General features: G+C 33.2%; 2 protein-coding genes across 2 annotated transcripts; one reads left to right on the forward strand and one right to left on the reverse strand.

The window, feature by feature from the left end:
* The first annotated feature begins 7,550 nt into the window (after positions 1 to 7,550).
* Positions 7,551 to 11,269, forward strand: LOC107928543 (probable linoleate 9S-lipoxygenase 5). The gene is made up of 8 exons (XM_016859794.2): positions 7,551 to 7,959; positions 8,082 to 8,371; positions 8,460 to 9,039; positions 9,117 to 9,202; positions 9,294 to 9,401; positions 9,483 to 9,787; positions 9,860 to 10,123; positions 10,204 to 11,269. Exons 1-8 carry the CDS (start codon positions 7,740 to 7,742, stop codon positions 10,970 to 10,972), a joined length of 2,622 nt encoding a protein of 873 aa, XP_016715283.2. The 5' UTR covers positions 7,551 to 7,739; the 3' UTR covers positions 10,973 to 11,269.
* A 1,280-nt stretch (positions 11,270 to 12,549) lies between these two features.
* On the reverse strand, positions 12,550 to 16,829 carry LOC107928452 (primary amine oxidase 1). Its single transcript, XM_016859693.2, has 4 exons — positions 15,517 to 16,829; positions 15,287 to 15,400; positions 13,178 to 13,719; positions 12,550 to 12,860 (listed from the first exon to the last, which is right to left on the reverse strand). Exons 1-4 carry the CDS (start codon positions 16,681 to 16,683, stop codon positions 12,704 to 12,706), a joined length of 1,980 nt encoding a protein of 659 aa, XP_016715182.2. The 5' UTR covers positions 16,684 to 16,829; the 3' UTR covers positions 12,550 to 12,703.
* Positions 16,830 to 21,870: the final 5,041 nt, after the last annotated feature.

Raw genomic sequence — 21,870 nt, forward strand, 5'->3', positions numbered from 1 at the left:
ATTTACTATTAAACTTGTGTGTGTGGATCTCATGAATAAAAATAATAATTAATATTAGGGAATGTTTACCTAATTTAAAATTTTTATTTATTTAACTTTAAATTTAAATTACTCAACCTGAGAAGATGTTTGAAAAATAAAACCCAATAAATTATATTAATCATTGATTCTTTTTAGCTACTTTTTTAAGAAATATACTACAACCTATTTTTAGGTAGAAGTATCATACTCCTTTATATTAGGAGTTGAATTCTATTTTTTTTTAAAATTAGTCATTATATGTTAAATTAAAGAACAAGCTAATCATTCCGTTAAAAATTTCATTCATTTCTATTGTTAAGAATTGAGCCATATATGTTAGCTTGAGGTACATGTGGCATGTTAAGTATAAATGAATGAAATTATTAACAAAAAAAAATCAATTTGCTCTTTGATTTAACATATAGAACTTGATGCGAAAATCCCGGATCTAGACACAAGAGAAACACAAATTAGAAATAAAACGAGAATAAATAAAATTAGTTAAATAATAAATAAATAAATAAATAAATAAAAAGGATAGATTTGCCCTATGAAACCCTTGGTTAACTTGTAACCAAAAACGCCAATGATTGAGCGGCTCCCTACGAAACCCTTAGAAGAAGAACCTCTAGAAACACCGATGAACGGGAAAGAAATTTGAATATTTGCAACTCCGAAATACCCTTGAAAAGTAACAAACTCCAAACTAAATTGCAAGAGAAGAATCACTCTACTCTAAAAAAATTTGCCTCACACAAATTTGAAAGAAAACAAATACTCTTCTTTTTTTATTCCCGTATTTGTCAATGTCACGAACATGATGAATTAAATTTGTCGCAACAAAGTCTTGGACAAAAGCATTCATCTTTGATTTTAATTGTCGTGCCTTGCTTCGAGTGATTAGACCACTAGGAAAGATAACCCTTTGAGTGTCACCTCATTGGCTCGTATCATTCTCCCCCTCTTCAAGAAGATTCGTCCTCGAATCTGAACCTACATCAAATTCAAAAGGAGAAATATCAGAAACATTGAAAGTAGCACTAACACTATACTCACCAGGAAGATCAATGCGATAAGCATTGTCATTTATTTTCTCAAGTACTTGGAATGGTCCATCTCCTCGTGCATCAAGTTTATTATTTCTCTTAGAAGGAAATCGTTCCTTCCTCATATGCACCCATACCCAATCTCCAGGTTCAAACAAGACTTGCTTTCGCCCTTTATTAACTTGATGTGCATTGGACTCATTCTTTTTCTCAATGGCTTTACGAGCCTTCTCATGGATCTCTTTCACTAAATCAGCTTTTCTTTCACCATCTAAATTAGCAATCTCATTCAAAGGTAGAGGAAGCAAATCTAAAACAGTAAGTGGATTAAAGCCATATACAATTTCAAAATGAGTAAAACTTGTGGATGAATGAACAGAACGATTATAAGCAAACTCAACATAGGGTATCCATTCTTCCCAAGATTTAACATTCTTACCTATTATAGCTCTAAGCAAAGATCCCAAAACTCGATTTACCACCTCGGTTTGACCATCAGTTTGAGGGTGGCATGTAGTAGAGTAAAGTAATTTAGTACCTAACTTACCCCATAACACCTTCCAAAAGTGACTAAGAAATTTTGCATCTTTATCGGAAATGATAGTCCTTGGGATTCCATGTAATCTCATAACTTCACGAAAAAATAAATCGGCAACATGGGTTGCATCATCAGTCTCATGGCATGGAATGAAATGAGCCATTTTAGAAAATCGATCCACAGCCACAAAGATGCTATCTCGTCCACGCTTTGTCCTTGGTAAACCTATTATAAAATCCATTGAAATGTCAGTCCAAGGTGAACTAGGAACAGGAAGAGGAGTATATAGACCATGAGGCATCACAGTGGATTTAGCTTGTTTACAAGTAATGCAAGTAGAGCAAATTTTCTCAACAAGTTTTCGCATGTTAGGCCAATAAAAATGCTCATGTAAAACATCATAAGTCTTAGTAACTCCAAAATGACCCATAAGACCACCACTATGAGCCTCTCGAACCAACAATTCTCGCATTGAACACTTTGGTAAGCATAGTCTATTATTTCGAAAAAGATAGCCATCATGCTTATAAAATTTATGAAATGCACCATGTTCACATGCGTCATAAATGCTTGCAAAATCAGAATCAGTGGCATATAAATCTTTAAGATACTCAAAACCTAATAACTTAGTATGCAAAGTACTAAGTAAAGTGTACCTCCTTGATAGAGCATCAGCCACAATATTATCTTTACCTTTCTTATACCTTATAACATAAGGAAAAGATTCAATGAATTCAACCCACCTCGCATGTCGCTTGTTCAACTTACCTTGTCCCTTTAAGTGCTTAAGTGATTCATGGTCAGTGTGAATCACAAACTCCTTTGGTAAAAGGTAATGTTGCCAAAATTCTAATGCCCTTACCAAGGCATACAACTCTTTATCATAGGTCGAATAATTCAAATGTGCTCTACCAAGTTTCTCACTAAAGTAGGCTAGTGGTTTACTATCTTGCATGAGGATGGCACCTATACCTACACCAGAAGCATCACATTCAATCTCAAAGGTCTTTTCAAAATTAGGTAAAACAAGAATAGGAGCATTACACAATTTATCTTTAAGTTCATTAAATGCTAATTCTTGCTTATCTGTCCAATAAAAAGATACATTCTTTTTAATAAGTGCGGTCAAAGGCGAAGTAATTGTGGAAAAGTTACGAACAAACCTGCGGTAGAAACCGGCTAAACCAAGGAAAGACCTTACCTCAGAAACAGTTTTAGGGATAGGCCATTCTTTAATTACCTTTACTTTCTCCTCATCCACATGGATTCCTGTAGAACTTATCACAAAACCCAAAAAAACAAGCTTATCCATACAAAATGTGCATTTTTCAAGATTAGCAAAGAGTCGTTCATGCCTTAACACATCCAATACTAATTTAACATGCCCAACATGATCATTCAAAGTTTTGCTATAAATCAGTATGTCATCAAAATACACAACGACAAATTTTCCTAAAAAAGGTCTAAGTATGTGGTTCATTAATCTCATGAATGTGCTAGGAGCATTAGTTAAGCCAAATAGCATGACTAACCACTCATACAGGCCATACTTAGTCTTAAAAGCAGTTTTCCATTCATCACATTGTTTCATTCTTATTTGATGGTAACCATTTTTTAAGTCAATTTTAGAGAAAATGCATGCACCATTAAGCTCATCCAACATATCATCTAATCGAGGAATTGGATATCGATACTTTACCGTAATCTTGTTGACAGCACGACAATCAACACACATTCTCCAAGAACCATCTTTTTTTGGGACGAGAAGTACAGGAACCGCACAAGGGCTTAGACTCTCACGAATCAACCCTTTCTCTAAGAGATCTTCAACTTGTCTTTGCAACTCCTTAGTTTCTTCAGGATTGCTTCGATAGACTGGTCTATTTGGAATACTCGAACCAGGCACAAAATCAATTTGATGTTCAATCCCTCGTAAAGGAGGTAATCCCTTAGGCATTTCAGAAAGAAATACATCCTCAAAATCCTGCAAAAGATCAACAAAAAAACTAGGCAAATGTGTATTAGGGTTAGTCAAAACAAAGTTTTCCCTAAACCTAATTATTACAAATGTTTGTTTTGTACAAAGAGCAAATTTGATATCTCGAAACCTAGCGAATAAACTCACTTTCTCATCTCTTGACTTGTGTGTGCAATCACTCACCAATGTTGGGCCTTTAAGTTGGCTTTTAACACTAAGGGCCTCTTTGCTCTCAGCATTTTTCAATGATTTTACCTCACTTCCCTTACCCATATCACTAGCAAGTTTGAGTTGATCATTGTAGACTTCTTGAGGAGGAAGTGGAGCCAAAGTAAACTTCTTTCCAAGGAATACAAAGGTATATTGGTTAAGGAACCCATCATGATTTACTTATCGATCAAACTGCCATGGCCGTCCAAGTAATATGTGCCCAGCTTGCATTGGAACAACATCACACAAAACTTTATCAGAGTATCTACCAATGGAAAATGAAACTAAGCATTGTTTAGATACTTTTACCTCCCCACTATCATTCAGCCATTGCAAGCGGTATGGCCTTGGATGCTTCACACAAGGTAGGCCAAGTTTCTCAACAAGGGAAGAACTCACCACATTGGTGCAACTTCCACTATCGATGATCAATGAACTAGGCTGTCCACCAATCAAACATCTCGTGTGAAAAATGTTATTTCTTTGTTCGCGCCCTTCCTCTTTAAACTGGACATTTAAAGCCCTTCGAGCAACAAGTGTTTTCTCACCATACTCCAAGTATTCTTCGTACTCATCATGAGTATGCACATCATCAGCATCTTCTAAAGGAGGCATCTCATCTTCGTTATCTGACTCAAAATCAACCTCGCCATCTTCTCGAATCACCAATGACTTTTTATTAGGGCATTCTCGAGCATAGTGACCCCTTCCTTGGCATTTGAAGCAGGTAATATCTTTTGGCTGCTTAATGGCACTAGGAGAAGTAGAAGAAGAAGATGTAGCTTGATTAGTAGAAGTAGAACCTTTAAATAAATTAGGCATACCTCTATCTTTGGAGTAAGTTCTAGGCTCATTTGGCTTGAACCGTGCATCTTTCCCATTCCACAATCTATCATCTTGTTTTTGCCAATTTCCTCTCCAAGCAGGATTAGAAACTGAACTAGTAGCCCTCGGTGTCCCTTTCTTTCGTAATTATTTTTCAATGGTGAGTGCGGTTTGAAGCATCTCTTCAACATCCATGTAGTGTTGTAACTCAACTCGATTTGCAATCTCAGGCTTTAGGCCGGCAAGGAATCTAGCCATAGTTACCTCAGCCTCTTCAACAAGATTGGCTCTAATCTGAATAGTCTCCATCTCTTTGTAGTAGTCATCCACAGATCTATCTCCTTAAACAAGATGTTGGAGTCTTTGATGGAGTTCTCGATAATAGTATGGTGGAACAAACCGTTTTCGCAAGATGCGCTTCATTTCAACCCAAGTAGTAACAGGTTGTTCTCTATAAAGAATCCTGCTTTTACATAATTGATTCCACCATGTTAGTGCATAATTAATGAACTCAGCGACAGCGTATGTTACCTTTTTCTCATCAGAGTAATTGTAACAAGCAAAGACTGCTTCCATCTTTTCCTCCCAATCAAGGTAAGCATCAGGATCATTCTTCCCTGAGAAAGAAGGAAATTTTGGTTTGGGGGTGTCATTGTTTCGTTCCACCCTTTCTCTAGGTACATACTCAGACTCAAAGTCATCATCAAAAACACGGTCCTCCCTTCGTTTAAAAGTTCGATCTCACGAATTTGATCGGCTTATAAAGGCTTCATTCAACTTCTTGTAATTATCGGCAATGTATCTCTCTTGAGTTGTAAGTTTTGTATCAAGATACTCCCTTTGCTCTCGTAACATCTGGGTCATGCGATGTTTGACTTGAGTTTGCAACTTTTTCATCTCTTTTTGTAACAACTCGGCCAAAGGATCGTTCTCTCTTTTTTGCTCATCCTCTTCATTTTTACTAGTTTGGGATCTAGTGAGTGGCATGGTATCTGTGAAAGATCAAACAAACAAGAACAAGAAAGAAAAAATAATAATAACCTCACTCGTTAGCTCTCAAAGAATAACTCTCTGAATGATTCAAAACTTGTAAATATGTTTGGAGAGGGTTACTAATCAAGATCAAATAACGAAGGTGCAAACTTCAAAGAAACAATGAAGGCCCTAATTGCTCTAAGAGGCCAATAAACTTGACGATGCAATTTGTAATGGAGGCTACACGGATGAAGGAATTGTGCGTGCCTTTAATATCTGCTAACACAAGAAGAAACAATGTGTTAGAAAGCGTAAGAGAAAAAAAACGTAGACCTGCAACGATCCCTAACTCTAGAGTCAAAGAAAAGTTTTAATAAAAAGAAAACTTAAGAAAACTCTACCCAATTTAAAAAAACAAAAATCAGAAACGTTCGGTGTCTTAAGATTTTCAAAAAAAATTGAAGCTTTAATTATACTTGAGTCAAGAAAAGAAGAAGGAAAAAATTTAATTTTGGAAAAAATAAAAAAAAATAATAATAGGAAAAGAAGAAACCTACGTATGAGAGGTAGGCAACTTTTTTTTGTGCTGTTTGCTTTTTTTTTAAGATTTTTCTCAACTCTTTTTTTTTGCGCTGTTTGCTTTTTTTTTTAGATTTTTCTCAACTTTTTTTGCGCTTTTTGTTTTTTTTATTAACTAATTTTTTTAAATCGACGAAACTGATGAAAAGTGTTTTTGATATTTTGACTCGTTTCAGATATGATTTTAGCTTCAAAAATAACACCGAATGGCCTAAAACTGATACCAACTGATGCGGAAATCCCGGATCTAGACACAAGAGAAACACAAATTAGAAATAAAACGAGAATAAATAAAATTAGTTAAATAATAAATAAATAAATAAATAAATAAAAGGATAGATTTGCCACATGAAACCCTTGGTTAACTTGTAACCAAAAACGCCAATGATTGAGCGGCTCCCTACGAAACCCCTAGAAGAATAACCTTTAGAAACACCGATGAACGAGAAAGAAATTTGAATATTTGCAACTCCGAAATACCCTCGAAAAGTAACAAACTCCAAACTAAATAGCAAGAGAAGAATCACTCTACTCTAAAAAAATTTGCCTCACACAAATTTGAAAGAAAACAAATACTCTTCTTTTTTTATTCTCGTATTTGTCAATGTCACGAACATGATGAATTAAATTTGTCGCAACAAAGTCTTGGACAAAAGCATTCATCTTTGATTTTAATTGTCGTGCCTTGCTTCGAGTGATTAGGAAAGACAACCCTTTGAGTGTCACCTCCTTGGCTCGTATCAGAACTAATTTACGCATCTTTTGAGTAAAAAGGGCAAAATGTAAATCAACTCTTAGTACTGAGACTTCTAGTGTACTTGTACCCATATTGTTAGTTAGAAGCATGATAAGCATATAGAAAAACAACTCATAAAGCAAAGATCCTTTAGCATCCAAAGTTTGCATTTCATTATATGCAATTATAATGTTTGGATTTCCAGTCTCATCATCTATCTATATATATATATGATATAGATTTTGTCCGGTTATTTTCATTTCTTCGCTTATTGTATTTTGTATTAATTTAATTCTAAAATATAATTATTTAGATATATATTTATATTTAAACTTTTCATTTAAATGTACTCTATTTGAAACTATAAAACTAAAAACAAATAAGCCAAATTGCAAATATAAAATATGGTAATCTACTTTGTACTTTATTTGCAAGTAACCCAAATTGCAAATATAAAATATGGTAATTTACTTTGTACTCTATCTGCAATTCGTATTTACATATTGTACATTCATCTACAATTATACCGAGTTGTACGAAGACCAATGAGTCAGTGAGTCACCATGGACCCATAGTATTTGGAATCGGGTCCTTTAATTAGGTACTAATAAAGAGATAAAGATGTCAAATGCTTTCAATAAAAAAATGCAAAAAAACTAATAAAGACATTGAAAAAGGCACTGTGATTGGTCTGTCATTCCCATATATTTAAGTCCTTTATGCATTCATCAACTCCAACTCTGCAGCAAAAACCAGTTTCCGAGATCCTCAAATAGATCATTGGGGTTTTTTTTTTTTGGGTTCTTTGGGGTAGCTTTTGCAGCTTTTTTGATGGGGTTTTGTGGGAATTTTTGTGGGAAACCCAAAAAGAAAGATAAAGGCATAATGAAAGAGGATGACGAGAAGATGAAGATCAAAGGAACAGTTGTTTTAATGAAGAAAAATGTAATGGACATGAATGATCTCACTGCTTCGTGTCTTGATCGAGTTTATGAGCTTTTTGACAGAGGTGTTTCTTTGCAGCTTATCAGTGCTGTTTATACCGATCCTGGTTAGTTTCTTTGTTTTATTTTTCTGGGTTTTTGAGCGTAATATAACTTAACATGCCTGCTATTATGTCACCTTTGCTTTGAAGTAATGTTCACTCGGTGTTTGTTTTAATACTTGTATCAGCCAATGAGATGCGAGGGAAGCTTGGGAAACCAGCAAATTTAGAGAAATGGATCACAAAGTTTACTCCATTAACAGCAGGGGAAATCACGTTTTCTGTCACATTTGAATGGGATGAATCCATAGGTGTCCCTGGAGCTTTCATAATAAAGAACCGACACCATAGCCAGTTCTACCTCAAGACAGTCACCTTAGAAGATGTTCCTGGTCATGGCAGGGTTCATTTCGTTTGCAATTCCTGGGTATATCCGACACATCGATACAAGTATGATCGAGTCTTCTTCTCTAACAAGGTAACTTTGTTGTCCATTTGCAAGCATTTTGTTTGGTTTTTTAATATTTGGGGTGATATATACATAACTTTGATGTATCTGGTTTTAGACCTACCTTCCATGCCAAATGCCTGTACCCTTGCGTAAGTATAGGGAAGAAGAGCTCGTGAATCTCAGAGGAGATGGAAAAGGATGTCTCAAAGAATGGGACAGAGTTTATGACTATGATTTCTACAATGACTTGGCAATGCCGGACAGGGGTCATGATTTTCATCGTCCAGTTCTTGGAGGATCCTTGGATTGTCCTTATCCCAGAAGAGGGAGAACCGGTCGGAAACCACACAAAAAAGATTCGAGAACGGAGAGCAGACTGTTTCTTCTAAGCTTAAAGATTTACGTACCACGCGACGAACAGTTTAGCCTCGTGAAGTTCTCAGATTTCGTTGCCTACGCTTTGAAATCTTTGTTTCAGGTACTTATCCCAGAGGTTGCAGCATTATGTGACAAAACCATAAATGAATTTGATTCCTTTCAAGATGTACTTGATCTTTATGAAGGTGGTATCAGACTACCAAATGATGCCACTCTTAAGAAGATAAGAGATTGTGTCCCTTGGGAGATGATCAGGGAACTTGTTCGTAACGACGGCGAGAGATTGATGAAGTTCCCGATGCCTGCTGTTATCAAAGGTATATATATTCGAGTGATAGGTTAAGTATATAGTTTTCTGTTACGACTTAAAAATGACCCCATCATGTGGTTACAGAGGATAAGTCTGCTTGGAGGACAGACGAAGAGTTTGCACGAGAAACACTCGCAGGCGTCAACCCAGTAATCATCAGTAGGCTGCAAGTAAAATACAACATTTTTTGTATTTCAATATCTTTTATCTCAAAAAAGTATTTATGGTCTAATCTAAATAAATCATATAACATGTATGTAGGAATTCCCCCCTGCAAGCAAGCTTGATCCTGAAGTATATGGAAACCAGAAAAGTACCATTACAAAGGAGCATATTGAGAGAAACATGGATGGATTCACTGTGGAAGATGTGCTATTTCACCCTTTCATCTGTTTTTTGCTAGTTTGTAATGTTTCTTTCTAGATTACTAATTGGTCTTTTTTGATTCAGGCTCTAAAACACAACAAATTGTTTATATTGAACCATCATGATGCCTTGATGCCTTACTTGGCAAGGATAAATTCCACTACCACAAAGACTTATGCCACAAGAACTCTGTTCTTCCTACAAGAGGATGACATGCTGAAGCCGTTGGCAATCGAGTTGAGCTTGCCGCATCCGCAAGGCGACAGCCACGGAGCTGTAAGCAAAGTTTTCACCCCGGTGGAGGATGGTGTTGGAAGTTCGATCTGGCAGTTGGCTAAAGCTTATGCTGCTGTGAATGATTCTGGCTACCATCAGCTCGTTTCTCATTGGTATGATGCTGAAATGCCGACGCTTGATGCTTTATGTATTTGAAATTTAGCAACTTGTTGTCATGTTTGCAGGTTAAACACCCATGCTGTAATCGAGCCATTTATAATCGCTGCTAATAGACAGCTGAGTGTGGTTCACCCTATATATAAGCTTCTTCATCCCCATTTCCGTGATACAATGAACATAAATGCTTTGGCTCGTCAGACACTCATCAATGCCGGTGGTGTACTTGAATTAACAGTCTTTCCAGGAAAATATGCACTTGAAATGTCATCTGCTATTTACAGGAACTGGGTTTTCACTGAACAGGCTCTCCCTGTTGATCTAATTAAGAGGTAAATCTAAAGCCAAGCTATATACCGATATCTTTCATTAATAATTTAAAGCAAACACCTTTAAACACCTTTATTTTCAGGGGAATGGCAGTGCCGGATTCGAGCTGTCCCTATGGACTCAAATTGATGATAAACGATTACCCATACGCCATTGATGGGTTAGAAATCTGGGCCGCCATTGAAACCTGGGTAACCGAGTACTGTTCTTTCTACTACCCATCAGATGAAACAGTTAAAAATGACACTGAAATCCAATCATGGTGGTCGGAGGTCAAAAACGAAGGCCACGGCGATTTAAGAAAAGAACCATGGTGGCCGGAGATGAACACATTAGCTGATCTCACCCAAGCATGTACCATCATCATATGGATAGCTTCCGCTTTCCACGCAGCTGTCAATTTCGGACAATACCCATACGCCGGATACCTCCCAAACAGACCAACAGTCAGCCGTCGGTTCATGCCGGAACCAGGCACCAAAGAATACGACGAGCTCGAAAACGACCCAGATTTGGCTTTCTTGAAAACAATCACCGCACAGTTCCAAACTTTACTGGGTGTATCACTTATAGAAGTCTTATCAAGGCATTCAACCGATGAAATATACTTGGGGCAAAGAGATACGGCGGAATGGACCACCGACGATGAACCCTTAGCGGCATTTGAAAGATTCGGGAAGAAACTGGTGGAAATTGAGAGTAGGATTATGGAAAGAAACAATGATAGTAAATTGAAGAACAGAGTTGGACCGGTGAAGGTGCCGTATACATTATTGTATCCTAGTACATCGGATTATAGCAGAGAAGGTGGGCTTACAGGGAAGGGAATCCCCAATAGTATCTCGATATAAAGCTCTTTGCCATTGGCAGGCTTTCCATGGCAGGAAAGTATCGATTTATGGGAATATAATAGGTTTTCCTTTTTTTTCTTTTTGGGTGTGTAAACTTCAACCAAAAGGTAAGTTAGAGATGTCAAAGAATAAATTAGATTCATTGCTTGTGCAGAATTAGATAAATAAATAAAGGCAGTTTCTGAATATGATCGGAGAATATAGGGAAGAGTGGTCCAAGTGGAGAGGATGACTTAGGGATGCCAACTTTATTTGGATTTAATCCGATAATTCTAGCATTTTTTTTTCGATTTTAAATTCAAATTATTAAATTATTTATTTGATATTTCACTATGTTATCTTCCAAAGTAAATAATGGATACCCATTGTTGAATCTGAATCAATTATCCATAAAAATAAAACCAACTTAAATGATGGATGTATGCAGAGAAAGAATTGTATAAGATTGTGATTTCACGTCATCTCAGTAAAAAATTGATTTGTCATTCTCGTATTAAAAAATGAACAGTTTCATATAATTTTTTCTTATGCAAATTAATATGGGTATAGTGAAAACAATGTTGACGTGAGAGGTCTAGTCAGTAATTCATTAATGAGATATCGATAGAATGATCATTTTGAACAATTTTTTTAAAGAATATAATTAAATTAATAAAAAAATTAGAGTTATCAAAATAGGAATGATTTTATTTTAAGGTGACTAACGGAATAATTTATCCAATTAATATCAACATCAATTTTAAATTTACTGCAAATAATAAATAAAATATTCAATCAAAATCTAAATTTATAAAATAACAAAATGAATATATGCAAATATGTATTGAATGGGTAAAAGTACCGTATAGGCTTTTATATTAGATTATATTTTGCTCTCCCTACTTAAAAAAAAAGGTAAATTAATCCTTATATGTTAGATTATTGAACTAATTGGTTATTTTTATTAAAAAACCATTCTTTTGTACTACTAAAAATTAGCGTGACTATTGAAATAACCAGATAATGACACATGGCGTGTTACGTGTGCCCTATGTTGACATATAAAAACTAGTTTTTAGTAATAAAAATGGATACAAATTTAACAAAATTACTAATTTACTCTTTAATTTAATGTACAATTTAATTATTAATATACCAAACTAGTAGTACTTTCCTCTGTGGTTCTATATAACAGCCATTGTCTATGTCCATGCCCAACATAATATTAGATTGATTAAAAATCATTTGGGTTGGGTCAACTATTTATTAAAATCTTATATTTATTATTTCAACAATTGGAAGTTGAAATGGAATTGTTAAAGATTAAATTCAAATTATTTTATATATTTTTATTTTATAAATATTTTTTATAATCAAAATACTTTTCACACTAGTTTAATGTATTCGAAGTTTATAATTACTTCTCTCGAAAAATTTATTTACATAGTTTAAACATAAATTCTCTTCTTAAAAATACAATATGCTTTATGTTTATCTTAAAAGAATTCTTTATCTCGCCAAAATAAATAATAATATTATTTTTTGTTTATTTTAGTATTAAAATATTATATTATACTTTTAAAGTTTTTTATGGTAAGCCAACACCTGATCCACACAGAACTAATCCAATATATACCCAATATTTAGAGTGTGTGGTAAATGCAATTTCTTTTTCAATCTTCAAGTAAACATTTTTTTTACAGTCATTAAGTGTTTTTTTTTTGTTATTAAATGTTACATGGCAACATCGTATTAAAGCAGCAAAGGATTGGATTCGAAAAAATTAGCCGGCCGAAGCTGAAACTCGCTATGAACTGTCGGCATCACCGGAAAATCTTCTTGATGTGGAATGTGATGGACGCCTAAGGTGTACCATAAAACTATATCTTTGTTTTCTATCTTTCTATTCCTGCAAACAACATACCCGTATTATATATTTGTAAGTATACAAAAATTTAAAATAAATTGAACCCATTATTATTTGTTTCCATAAAAAATGGTAGTGGAAAACAACATATTTAAATTTTGAGATTCGAGATTATGAGTTTTAAGTTTAAGGTTCAAGATTTAAGATCTAAAGTTTTGAGTTTAAGATTCTGGATAAAATAATTGTTAAAATTATTTATTAATAATATAAATAATTTTAAAAAAAAATTAAAATAACATTAAATAATTAAAAGAATTATGAATGATGTAATGAAAAAAAGTCTATAAAATAATCATTACCTCTGGCTCCATACGGCTAAGCCATCATCTCCACGGCTTCTATCAGCATAAAACCCACCAGCCCATCTCTCTGACTTATTGTATGCGGTCACCCAAACTTGGTATTTGGTGTAAGCGGTCCTAATTTCAGGATAATCATCGTCGGCTAACAGAGAAGTTATCGGCTGCCCCGGTATTAGTCGGTAAGCCACTTGATTTCCGACCTTTGTTTTCTTATTTGGGTTCGCAATCAACAACTCAGCTGGCTCTAAGCCAAGCCGTAACCGAGCATCCGCTTCCGTTTTAGCGGTTTCCGTAACGACCCTCCAATAGCTTTTTCTTGGAGAGGCGTTAAAGTCCGTTACTCTTGTTGTTTTTGGTTTGGCTCTGACGAAGGAGTTGCTGTTACCGTCAACGTCGATATCAAGGTAATATGTGAGGTAATGGTCGTGGTTAACGGCTACGGTGTTGTCGGCTACTAACGTTCCGTAAACGTCCGCCGTTATTTGCTTCTTATTTGTGTAAGGACTGCCTTTCAGCAATAAAATCCCCGTCAAATCCACCTGGGAGACAACTAACGGCATGAAATATTTTAATTATTTTTAAAATTAAACTGAAAAAAATATAATTAATCTATTCGAACTGAAGGTATATTACTCGAAAAAAATTAAGAAAATATATTTGTAAATAATTTATATTAAAAATTAATAAAACTTTCGTTAATATTGAAGTTTCAAAGATATTGGAGTTATTTACCCCTCCTAACTTTAAAAAAATTAATTTAATCTTCCTATTATTATTTTTTCATCTTTTTTTAAGTTTTAAATTTATATTTTTTTATCAAATCACCTTAAAATTAAATGGTAAAATTAACTTTTTTTTAATCTTCTTGACGCTGCACATACACGAATTGCCACATGGATGCCACACTAACTTTTAATTAAAATTTTAAATTTTAAAAAATTCAAAAAATTATAAAAACTATTTTTAAAATTTTAAAATTTTAAAATCATTAAAATTGTTAAAAATATTTTTTAATATCTTTTTAATTTTAAAAAATTAATTAAATGATGACAAGTCATCTACATGGCAATTCGCGTGTATGTCACATCAACAAAATTAACACACGTTAAATTTTCTATTCATTTTTAGGTAATTTGACAAAAAAATACAAGTTTAAGAACTAAAAGAGACAAAAAAATTAAATGAATGACTAAAATGATTTTTTTTATAAAGTTGGAAGGCCAAATAGTAATATTGAAGTTTCAAAGATATTGGAGGAGTGAGAGAGAGGTAGGTACTTTGGCCCTTTAAAATGAAAAATTACTACTTTAGTTCTTCAAAATTTATAAAAGTTTAAATTAATATATGGTAAAACTATAATTTACCGTTAAAATGTTAAAATTTTAATTTAGTCATTCTAAAAATTATAAAGATACAAGTCAATATAATAATGAAATTATAATTTAGCACTCATAAAAATATATAACTTAATTTCGACCCCTTCTAAAAGAATTTCTAGCTTAACCCTTGGATATTGGTATATTAGGTTTAAATTCCATTATTTGTTATTTTGAGTTTATATTGTTTTTATATAACTTGTATAAAAATGTAAAAAAAAATTATTTGTTACTTTCAAAAAATGGGTTAAATCTTTTGTTGATTGTATTGATGTCGGATTAACTAATAACACTAACTCAATCAAGAACTCAAACTTACCAATTTTGATTTAAACAAGAATCCGTACTCGACTCAACTCATTTTGACCATAGAAAGACAACAATTCAAACTTGAACAGACTTGAATGTGAAACAATACAAATCTAAAATGACCCAAACCGATGACTCAAAATGATTTGAACCCTAGTGTAAAACCTAGATGATAAAACTTGAATGATTTAAAATCAAAAAGTTCAATTAATAAACACGAAATGACCCGAAATTTAAATAATCCTAACCCTAAAACAATACTAACATAAAATTAATCCAAAACTAAAATAGTATAAAAATTCAAAACCCGAAGTAACGCAATTTAAAACCAACCTAACCCGTTGACATTGATTCTAAAAAATACAAAGTCAACCCATAAGCATTAAAAGAGGTTTAAAATGTGAAGGTTTAAGAATCATACCCCAATTTTAATGGTGCCAAATTGCTTGAATTCCCAGTCAAGAACGTAGTCGTAATTTCCCACGGTAGCTATCATTCTGACAACCAATGTTTTTTCTGGTTGCCCACTCCTTATCTACAAAATTCATTTCAAACAAAAAAATCCTAAGCTCAATAAGAATTTTTTTAAAATAATTTAATGACTATTTTTTTAATTTTTTAACGGTTAAAAAGTCGCATAGAATACCTTACCACAGTTCCAGGGTTATTGATTTCAGCATGTCTCCACGCGATATCACCTGCATCCCTTTGAAATATGCAAATAACCTTTTCCATTTTCATAGCCTGTCCGTCTGCCCCTGCCACGTACCCGTCCATATACTCGGCATTCGCCGGACAATCGATCAATGGCTGCAGAGTGCTTGCGGATCGTCCAAACCCGAACTCTCCGATATCCATGAAAGTCCTGAAATACCATTCGCTTTCGGGGTCCATATACGGCACGAAGGTTTCGGACACATGACCCCTGTATAAAACCTGACGGTACTTCTTCATTGTCGCATCGAAAATCGAAGCTGTCGATATCACGGTCCCGGCTCGAGCATTGAATCCCACATGGAATTTCCAGTTACCCCATTTCACGTTGTTTCCTTCAATTTCGAACCCTTTTTCCGTCGCGTTATTACATGTGACCGGATCAATCTTTTTGTTCGATCGGAAATCGGTTCCCTCGGCTTTAGGTACAGGAACTCTGAATCGATCGATGTAGTTCGTGATACGCATTGAATCAACATCGATGAATAAACTAATCCCTTCGATCGGCCTTGCGTAGACATTAACCGAGCCTCCTCGATAGTAACATGTTATCCGAAGAGTTCGTTTTGTCACCTTTTCGCCGTACCAACCAACGGTGAGTGGCACACAAGAAACTTCGGACATGTTTAAACCCCTATTGACAATTGATTTCATGAATTTCGGGTATTGAAAAGGCAGTCTACTAGCCTTAACAAACTCATTAAAAGTAAACGGAGGGTAACCATGACCGGTATAAACACGGTTCGATTCGATCAATCCACTGGCTAAATCAACAACGAGTTCCCGTGTCTCCCCTCCAGCTCGAACCACCACCTTAGCTCGTCGAAACTGAGCGTTTTTGTTTGTTTTCTTCGAAGATAACCAGTTAAGAACATCGATTTTCTCCGGTTCTTCGAGATCGACGAAGTGATACGTAAGATTAGGAAGCGAACCGATACTCGATTTATCAACTATGAGCTTTATCTGGTTTAATTCAGTTGGGGTAAGTGGATCTAAAGGATGATGATGAAAAAGGCTGAGACTTGAACAAAATTGTAATAAAAAAGCTAAAAAAAACAAAGGAATAAAAGTCATGGATTCTGATTTATCTCCAAACAGAAACATTTGACTAAGCTGTTATGTTTTTAAGACAAAACTAAACTGTCTTGACCTATATATAAGGGAATATTTATGCATATAATAAAAAGTACCCAAAGGACATGACTAGGTCCAACTGCTAAATTAATGGAGGGTTTGCTCACCACAAAAGCATAATACATAATCATTGCCAATTGCCAACTGCTCAATCTTCTCATTATAAAATTCCTATCCTTTGAATATTCAATGCAGACTCTTATACTTTCAACTCTTCTTTTATTATTTGTTACTCTTTACAAGTCTTCTTTACGTCGCAAAACGTGGGTAAGTGTTTATTATATTAAGAGTTAAATTGTATTTTTGTTTATTTTACTTAAAAATAGATAAATTAGTCTCCTTACATTAGGTCAAATAGTAAATCGATTATTCTATTAAAAATTTAGTCCATACAGTTAAAAATTAATCTCTGTCCATCAATGTGAGGTACATGTGGCACGTCATGTGTTATTATCTGATTATTACATCAATCACACTGGTTTCTAATACTACAAATGGATGAAATTTTTAATAGAAATAATTGATTTGCTTTTTTATTTAACATACAAAAATTAATTTATACATTTTTTTAGTAAAGAGATAAAAAATGCAATTTAATTCCTATTATGAGAGGTTCCTTGGTATTTTTACCACAAAACATGACATTCAATTTGAGAGAACTAATTTTTTAAAATGTTGGAGGGTTTAATTAATTTTTTCAAAAAATTAAAGGATTTAATTAAAATTTCTAAAAGCTTTGAGAATGCTAATAAGAAATTTCAAAATTCGTAAATAGTCTAGCGATAATTTTTTTTAAATTTTTGAGTTCTCCTTGCCTTTTTTACTTTTTTTTTTTTGTAAATCGTAGTCTCAACTTATCTAAAACTAAATTATATCAGTCCTTAAATAAATAAATAAATAAATAAATAATTATTAAATTAATTTTTTCTATCCAAAAAACTCGAATTCAAAACTTTATTTAAAAGATATTAAATTGCTTTTCCTTCACCTAGACTCGATATCAGGATCACGTCATTTGCATGATGAGATTATTATGTAATAAAAATCTTCCTTTCTAAGCGGGACATTGCACATTGCCCAAAACTTTGAAAGGGCTACTTTGCTTGCACTAAGAGCAAGAATAACATGATTTGCTTTGCTTAATATATATTAACATGTTGTCTTTTCTTATAATATATATTATCTGCAGAATAACATGTTCTGTGGTCTGCAAATTACGTAAGTTGCTGATCTAGATATATTTGCTGCAAAAACAAATTATTCATATTGTTGTTAATTAGCAAATGGGGTTATTGTGTTAATTAAAAATTTACAATTGCCTTCCCGATTGAGTTTTAACTTGATTGATGTGGATATTGTTGTCAATGCAGGAGGGTTTGAGTTCGAGTGCGTTAAAACGTATTATCTTTCTATTTATGAGTTAAGGAGAGGCTATAAGTAATTCTAGATATTGTGTCAAAACTATCATATATGGGAAAGTGAAATGAAAAAAATTTGATATTTAAGAAATAGGAAAAGAAAAGATCAATATATTAAAATATATATGCTTTTATATTTTTTAAGTATAAATTAAATTATTAATAAATTTACGTTTTGAACACTAAATGATGACTGAATTTTTTTAATTTAAATCACTAGAAAAATACATTTTTTAGATTCGCTGCTGTATAATTAATTTATACTGCTTGATAAACACTCACTCTCTTCTTTAACTCCCAAACATATTGTTTCCTTCCTTTCCTTTTAGATTTCTCCTTTCCTTTCTTTCAAGTTTCACCATTTTTTCCCTATTTCTCTCTCCCATTTCCTTTATACAAAATTGGTGTTAAATTACCTCACTGTGTGATGCAAACAAGCAATAGGGGCGTAGCTAGGGTTATAGCTAAGGGTTAGCAGGGTCGGCCTTTCCTACAATGAATTTTTCTCATCTATACAATTTAAAATTTTTAGTAAAAGTAAAATAAGACTTTAGTCCCTTTAAAAATGATAAAAACAATTTTATAAAGATATAAGCTATTCAAATAGTGAAATTACATCTTTATTATTATAAAAATTTAATTTAATTTTGACTTCTCTATAAAAAATTTGCTAACTTCTCCCCTAAGTGTAAGATTTTTGGAGCATCATTTTTGTATAGACTAGCAAAGGTACGTGGCTTGGCCTGGTAATTTGGGCCCAATCCTTCCCAAATCCAATACCGTTGAATACCATGATTTAGCATGGTTTTTAGGGTTAAGTCATTGAAAACTTTGGATTTAATTTCATCATTTTAATTTGGTCATTTTTAGTCTTTGTATTTTTAAAATTTAAAATTTCAGTCGTCATGTAATACCCTTAACCCGTATTCGTCGCCAGAAAAGGGTTCCAGAGCATTACCAGGGTTTACGGGTCAATCAGACAGAAATTTCAAACATTTCGTTACATATCAATATTCACAATAAAACCAATTAAAATTATATATATTTTCCCTTAAACGAGTCCTCAAGACTCGAAATACATATTAGAAACAAGCCGAGACTAAATAAAAAACTCAGAGAATTTTTCAGAAATATTTAAAATTTTACACACTGTAGGGGTCACACGGCCATGTGACTCACACGGTCAAGAGACATGCCCGTGTCTAAGGCCGTGTAACTCACTGACTTGTATTTTTTTTAAAAGATATAGAGGACACACGACCGTGTCACCTGGCTGTGTGTCACACACGACTAAGACACACGCCCGTGTCTCTGCCAGTGTCAATGTGGACAAAAATAGGCTATTTTCCAAGCCACATTTCTCACCCAATTGGTCATCAACCTAACTCAACATTTTTACATTGCAATAAGTTATAACAATGCATTCGAATCAAGCTAAGATCAAGTTTTAAACATATAATACCGTTACTTATAATCAATATGACTTTAGGCATCTCAAAAGACAGATTATAACAGGTATTGGTATATTCATGTATTCAATATGTTTTTATGTATAACTAACTTATATGCATATTTGTACCTAAGATTTACCAAGCTAATTTGCATGATTTCTAACCAAATCACTTACCTACCAAATCTTACCATTTGATACCAAAATGTATTTCAAATACTAACATATTTAGTTATATATACTTTATATATCAAGATACCGATTCATGATCAATTCATTGCATCCCAAAATACATGTACATAAATGCACTTTTAGCTAACATTTTACCTTTACCCATACAACCATAAACCAAACCACACATCAAACATATAAGATAAATATGTACCAATCTAAAATGTGCCAAAACACGAGCCAAATAAGTGGCTAATATTAACAAAACTCATATAGGCCAACATTAACCAGAATACCTATACATGTCATTATAACCAAAATAAAAAAACATTCGAAAGTACCGATAGAACTGATGGATAGTGTGATAAATCTCCAACAAGTTTCCAACCGATTGAGCTTCCGATAATCTGAAAAGTAAAGGAAAACAAAAATTATAAGCAATGTATGCTTTGTAAGCTCGTATAAACTTTAATCATATCAATCCATTTCATTATGAAATTTATACGTATCAAGAATAATCCGATATTGATTCTTCAATACTCATGAAGCTATATTCATCAACTCACAAGGTGAATAAATCCATAGCCTTACTTATACATATTATCCCTAATATGGTAGAGTTTCCAACAACTTTATACTCTTTCAAATTTTTTTATTCTCATTTGTATTTCTTTACTTTTCACACCCATTCCATGTACACAACACACAAGTCATAAGCATATCATATCACCATAGCCACAAGCTAGTGCATTTAAATATAGCCATTTTCAAATTAATCACATGATGAGTTATTTCATAAGAAATTGTATAACTTAAAATTTACCACTCGTTCATGAGCACAAGCATATTTTCATTTGAGCACTTACGTTTTCAATGCATCTTATAATTAAACATATTATCATTCAATCAATAGCTTGACACTTGCCTAAGCATCAAACAACAACACTTGTTAGCGTATTTGAACATATTTCATATAAATTCAACATCAATATCCTTATTATCTCAACATGTCACACCTGAGTTTATTACTCATATCAACTTACATAATTTCTATGTATCAATATATCAAAGATATTCATATATATACATATCATGATGCAAATCAATCTTTTACCGTTTCTTAATCTACATGTATCATCCATTTTCGAGTCGATACAAAATAAATATATATCTTTCAAATTCCATAAATAAACCACCTTACCGAGGTTTTCTCATATCGAAGAACGACATACGGATAAGAGTACATCATTTTCAGAAGCCTGAAGGCTGAACAGAAGCACATGAGTGCTAAACAAAAACCCATAAGGGTTGAACGGAAGCTCATAAGAGTTGAACGGAAACCCACAAGGGTTAAGCAAAAACTCATATGAGTTAACAGAAACTTGTGAGAGCTAAACAAAAAATAAACACGAATGTTCACAACAAATGTTGATTCTCGATTTACTTGGGTAATTTGCCTTCAATTCATCTTTTGCATTTACTGTCAATTCATCATTTGCCACAAAACGATTGTACTCAAATCTCGCGTTCCATTCATTTCGAACATTCAAATCAAATTTCATAATTTTAACAATATTTTACTTTTAACAATAGATATGAATAAATACATAATACCATTCATCAATTTAATATATAAATATTAAAGTTTAACCATACGAACTTGCCTGACTAAATTGCTGAAATGTCAAAATATAAGGATATTTTGATAATTTTCTGTTTCCCTCGATTTTCCGCCCGACTTGATATGTAAAGGAATAAAACCAAAAACAGAAACCTCCCCCATGGCTATAGTATTCGCTAGAATGTTGGAGAAGAAATGAAATAAAAATGTTTTACTTTCACTTTAATTTAGGTTAATTTCCATTTAATTACAAAATTGCCATTAGTTTTATATTATTTTATCATTTCCATTCAAGTTGCCGTCCAACTATATTAGTTTAGGCATATTTACCACCAAAGTCTTTCTTTATTTATTAATCATTCCATTTAATCACTCAATTATTATAATTAGCAAGTTTTGCACTATTTTCAATTTAGTTCTTTTTAATTAATTAACTATCGAAACGTCAAAATTTTTCAACGAAACTTTACTACCACCTTATTGACACTCCCCAAATA

The sequence above is a fragment of the Gossypium hirsutum genome, chromosome D09, assembly GCF_007990345.1.
Source record: "Gossypium hirsutum isolate 1008001.06 chromosome D09, Gossypium_hirsutum_v2.1, whole genome shotgun sequence".
Taxonomy (NCBI): Eukaryota; Viridiplantae; Streptophyta; class Magnoliopsida; order Malvales; family Malvaceae; genus Gossypium; species Gossypium hirsutum.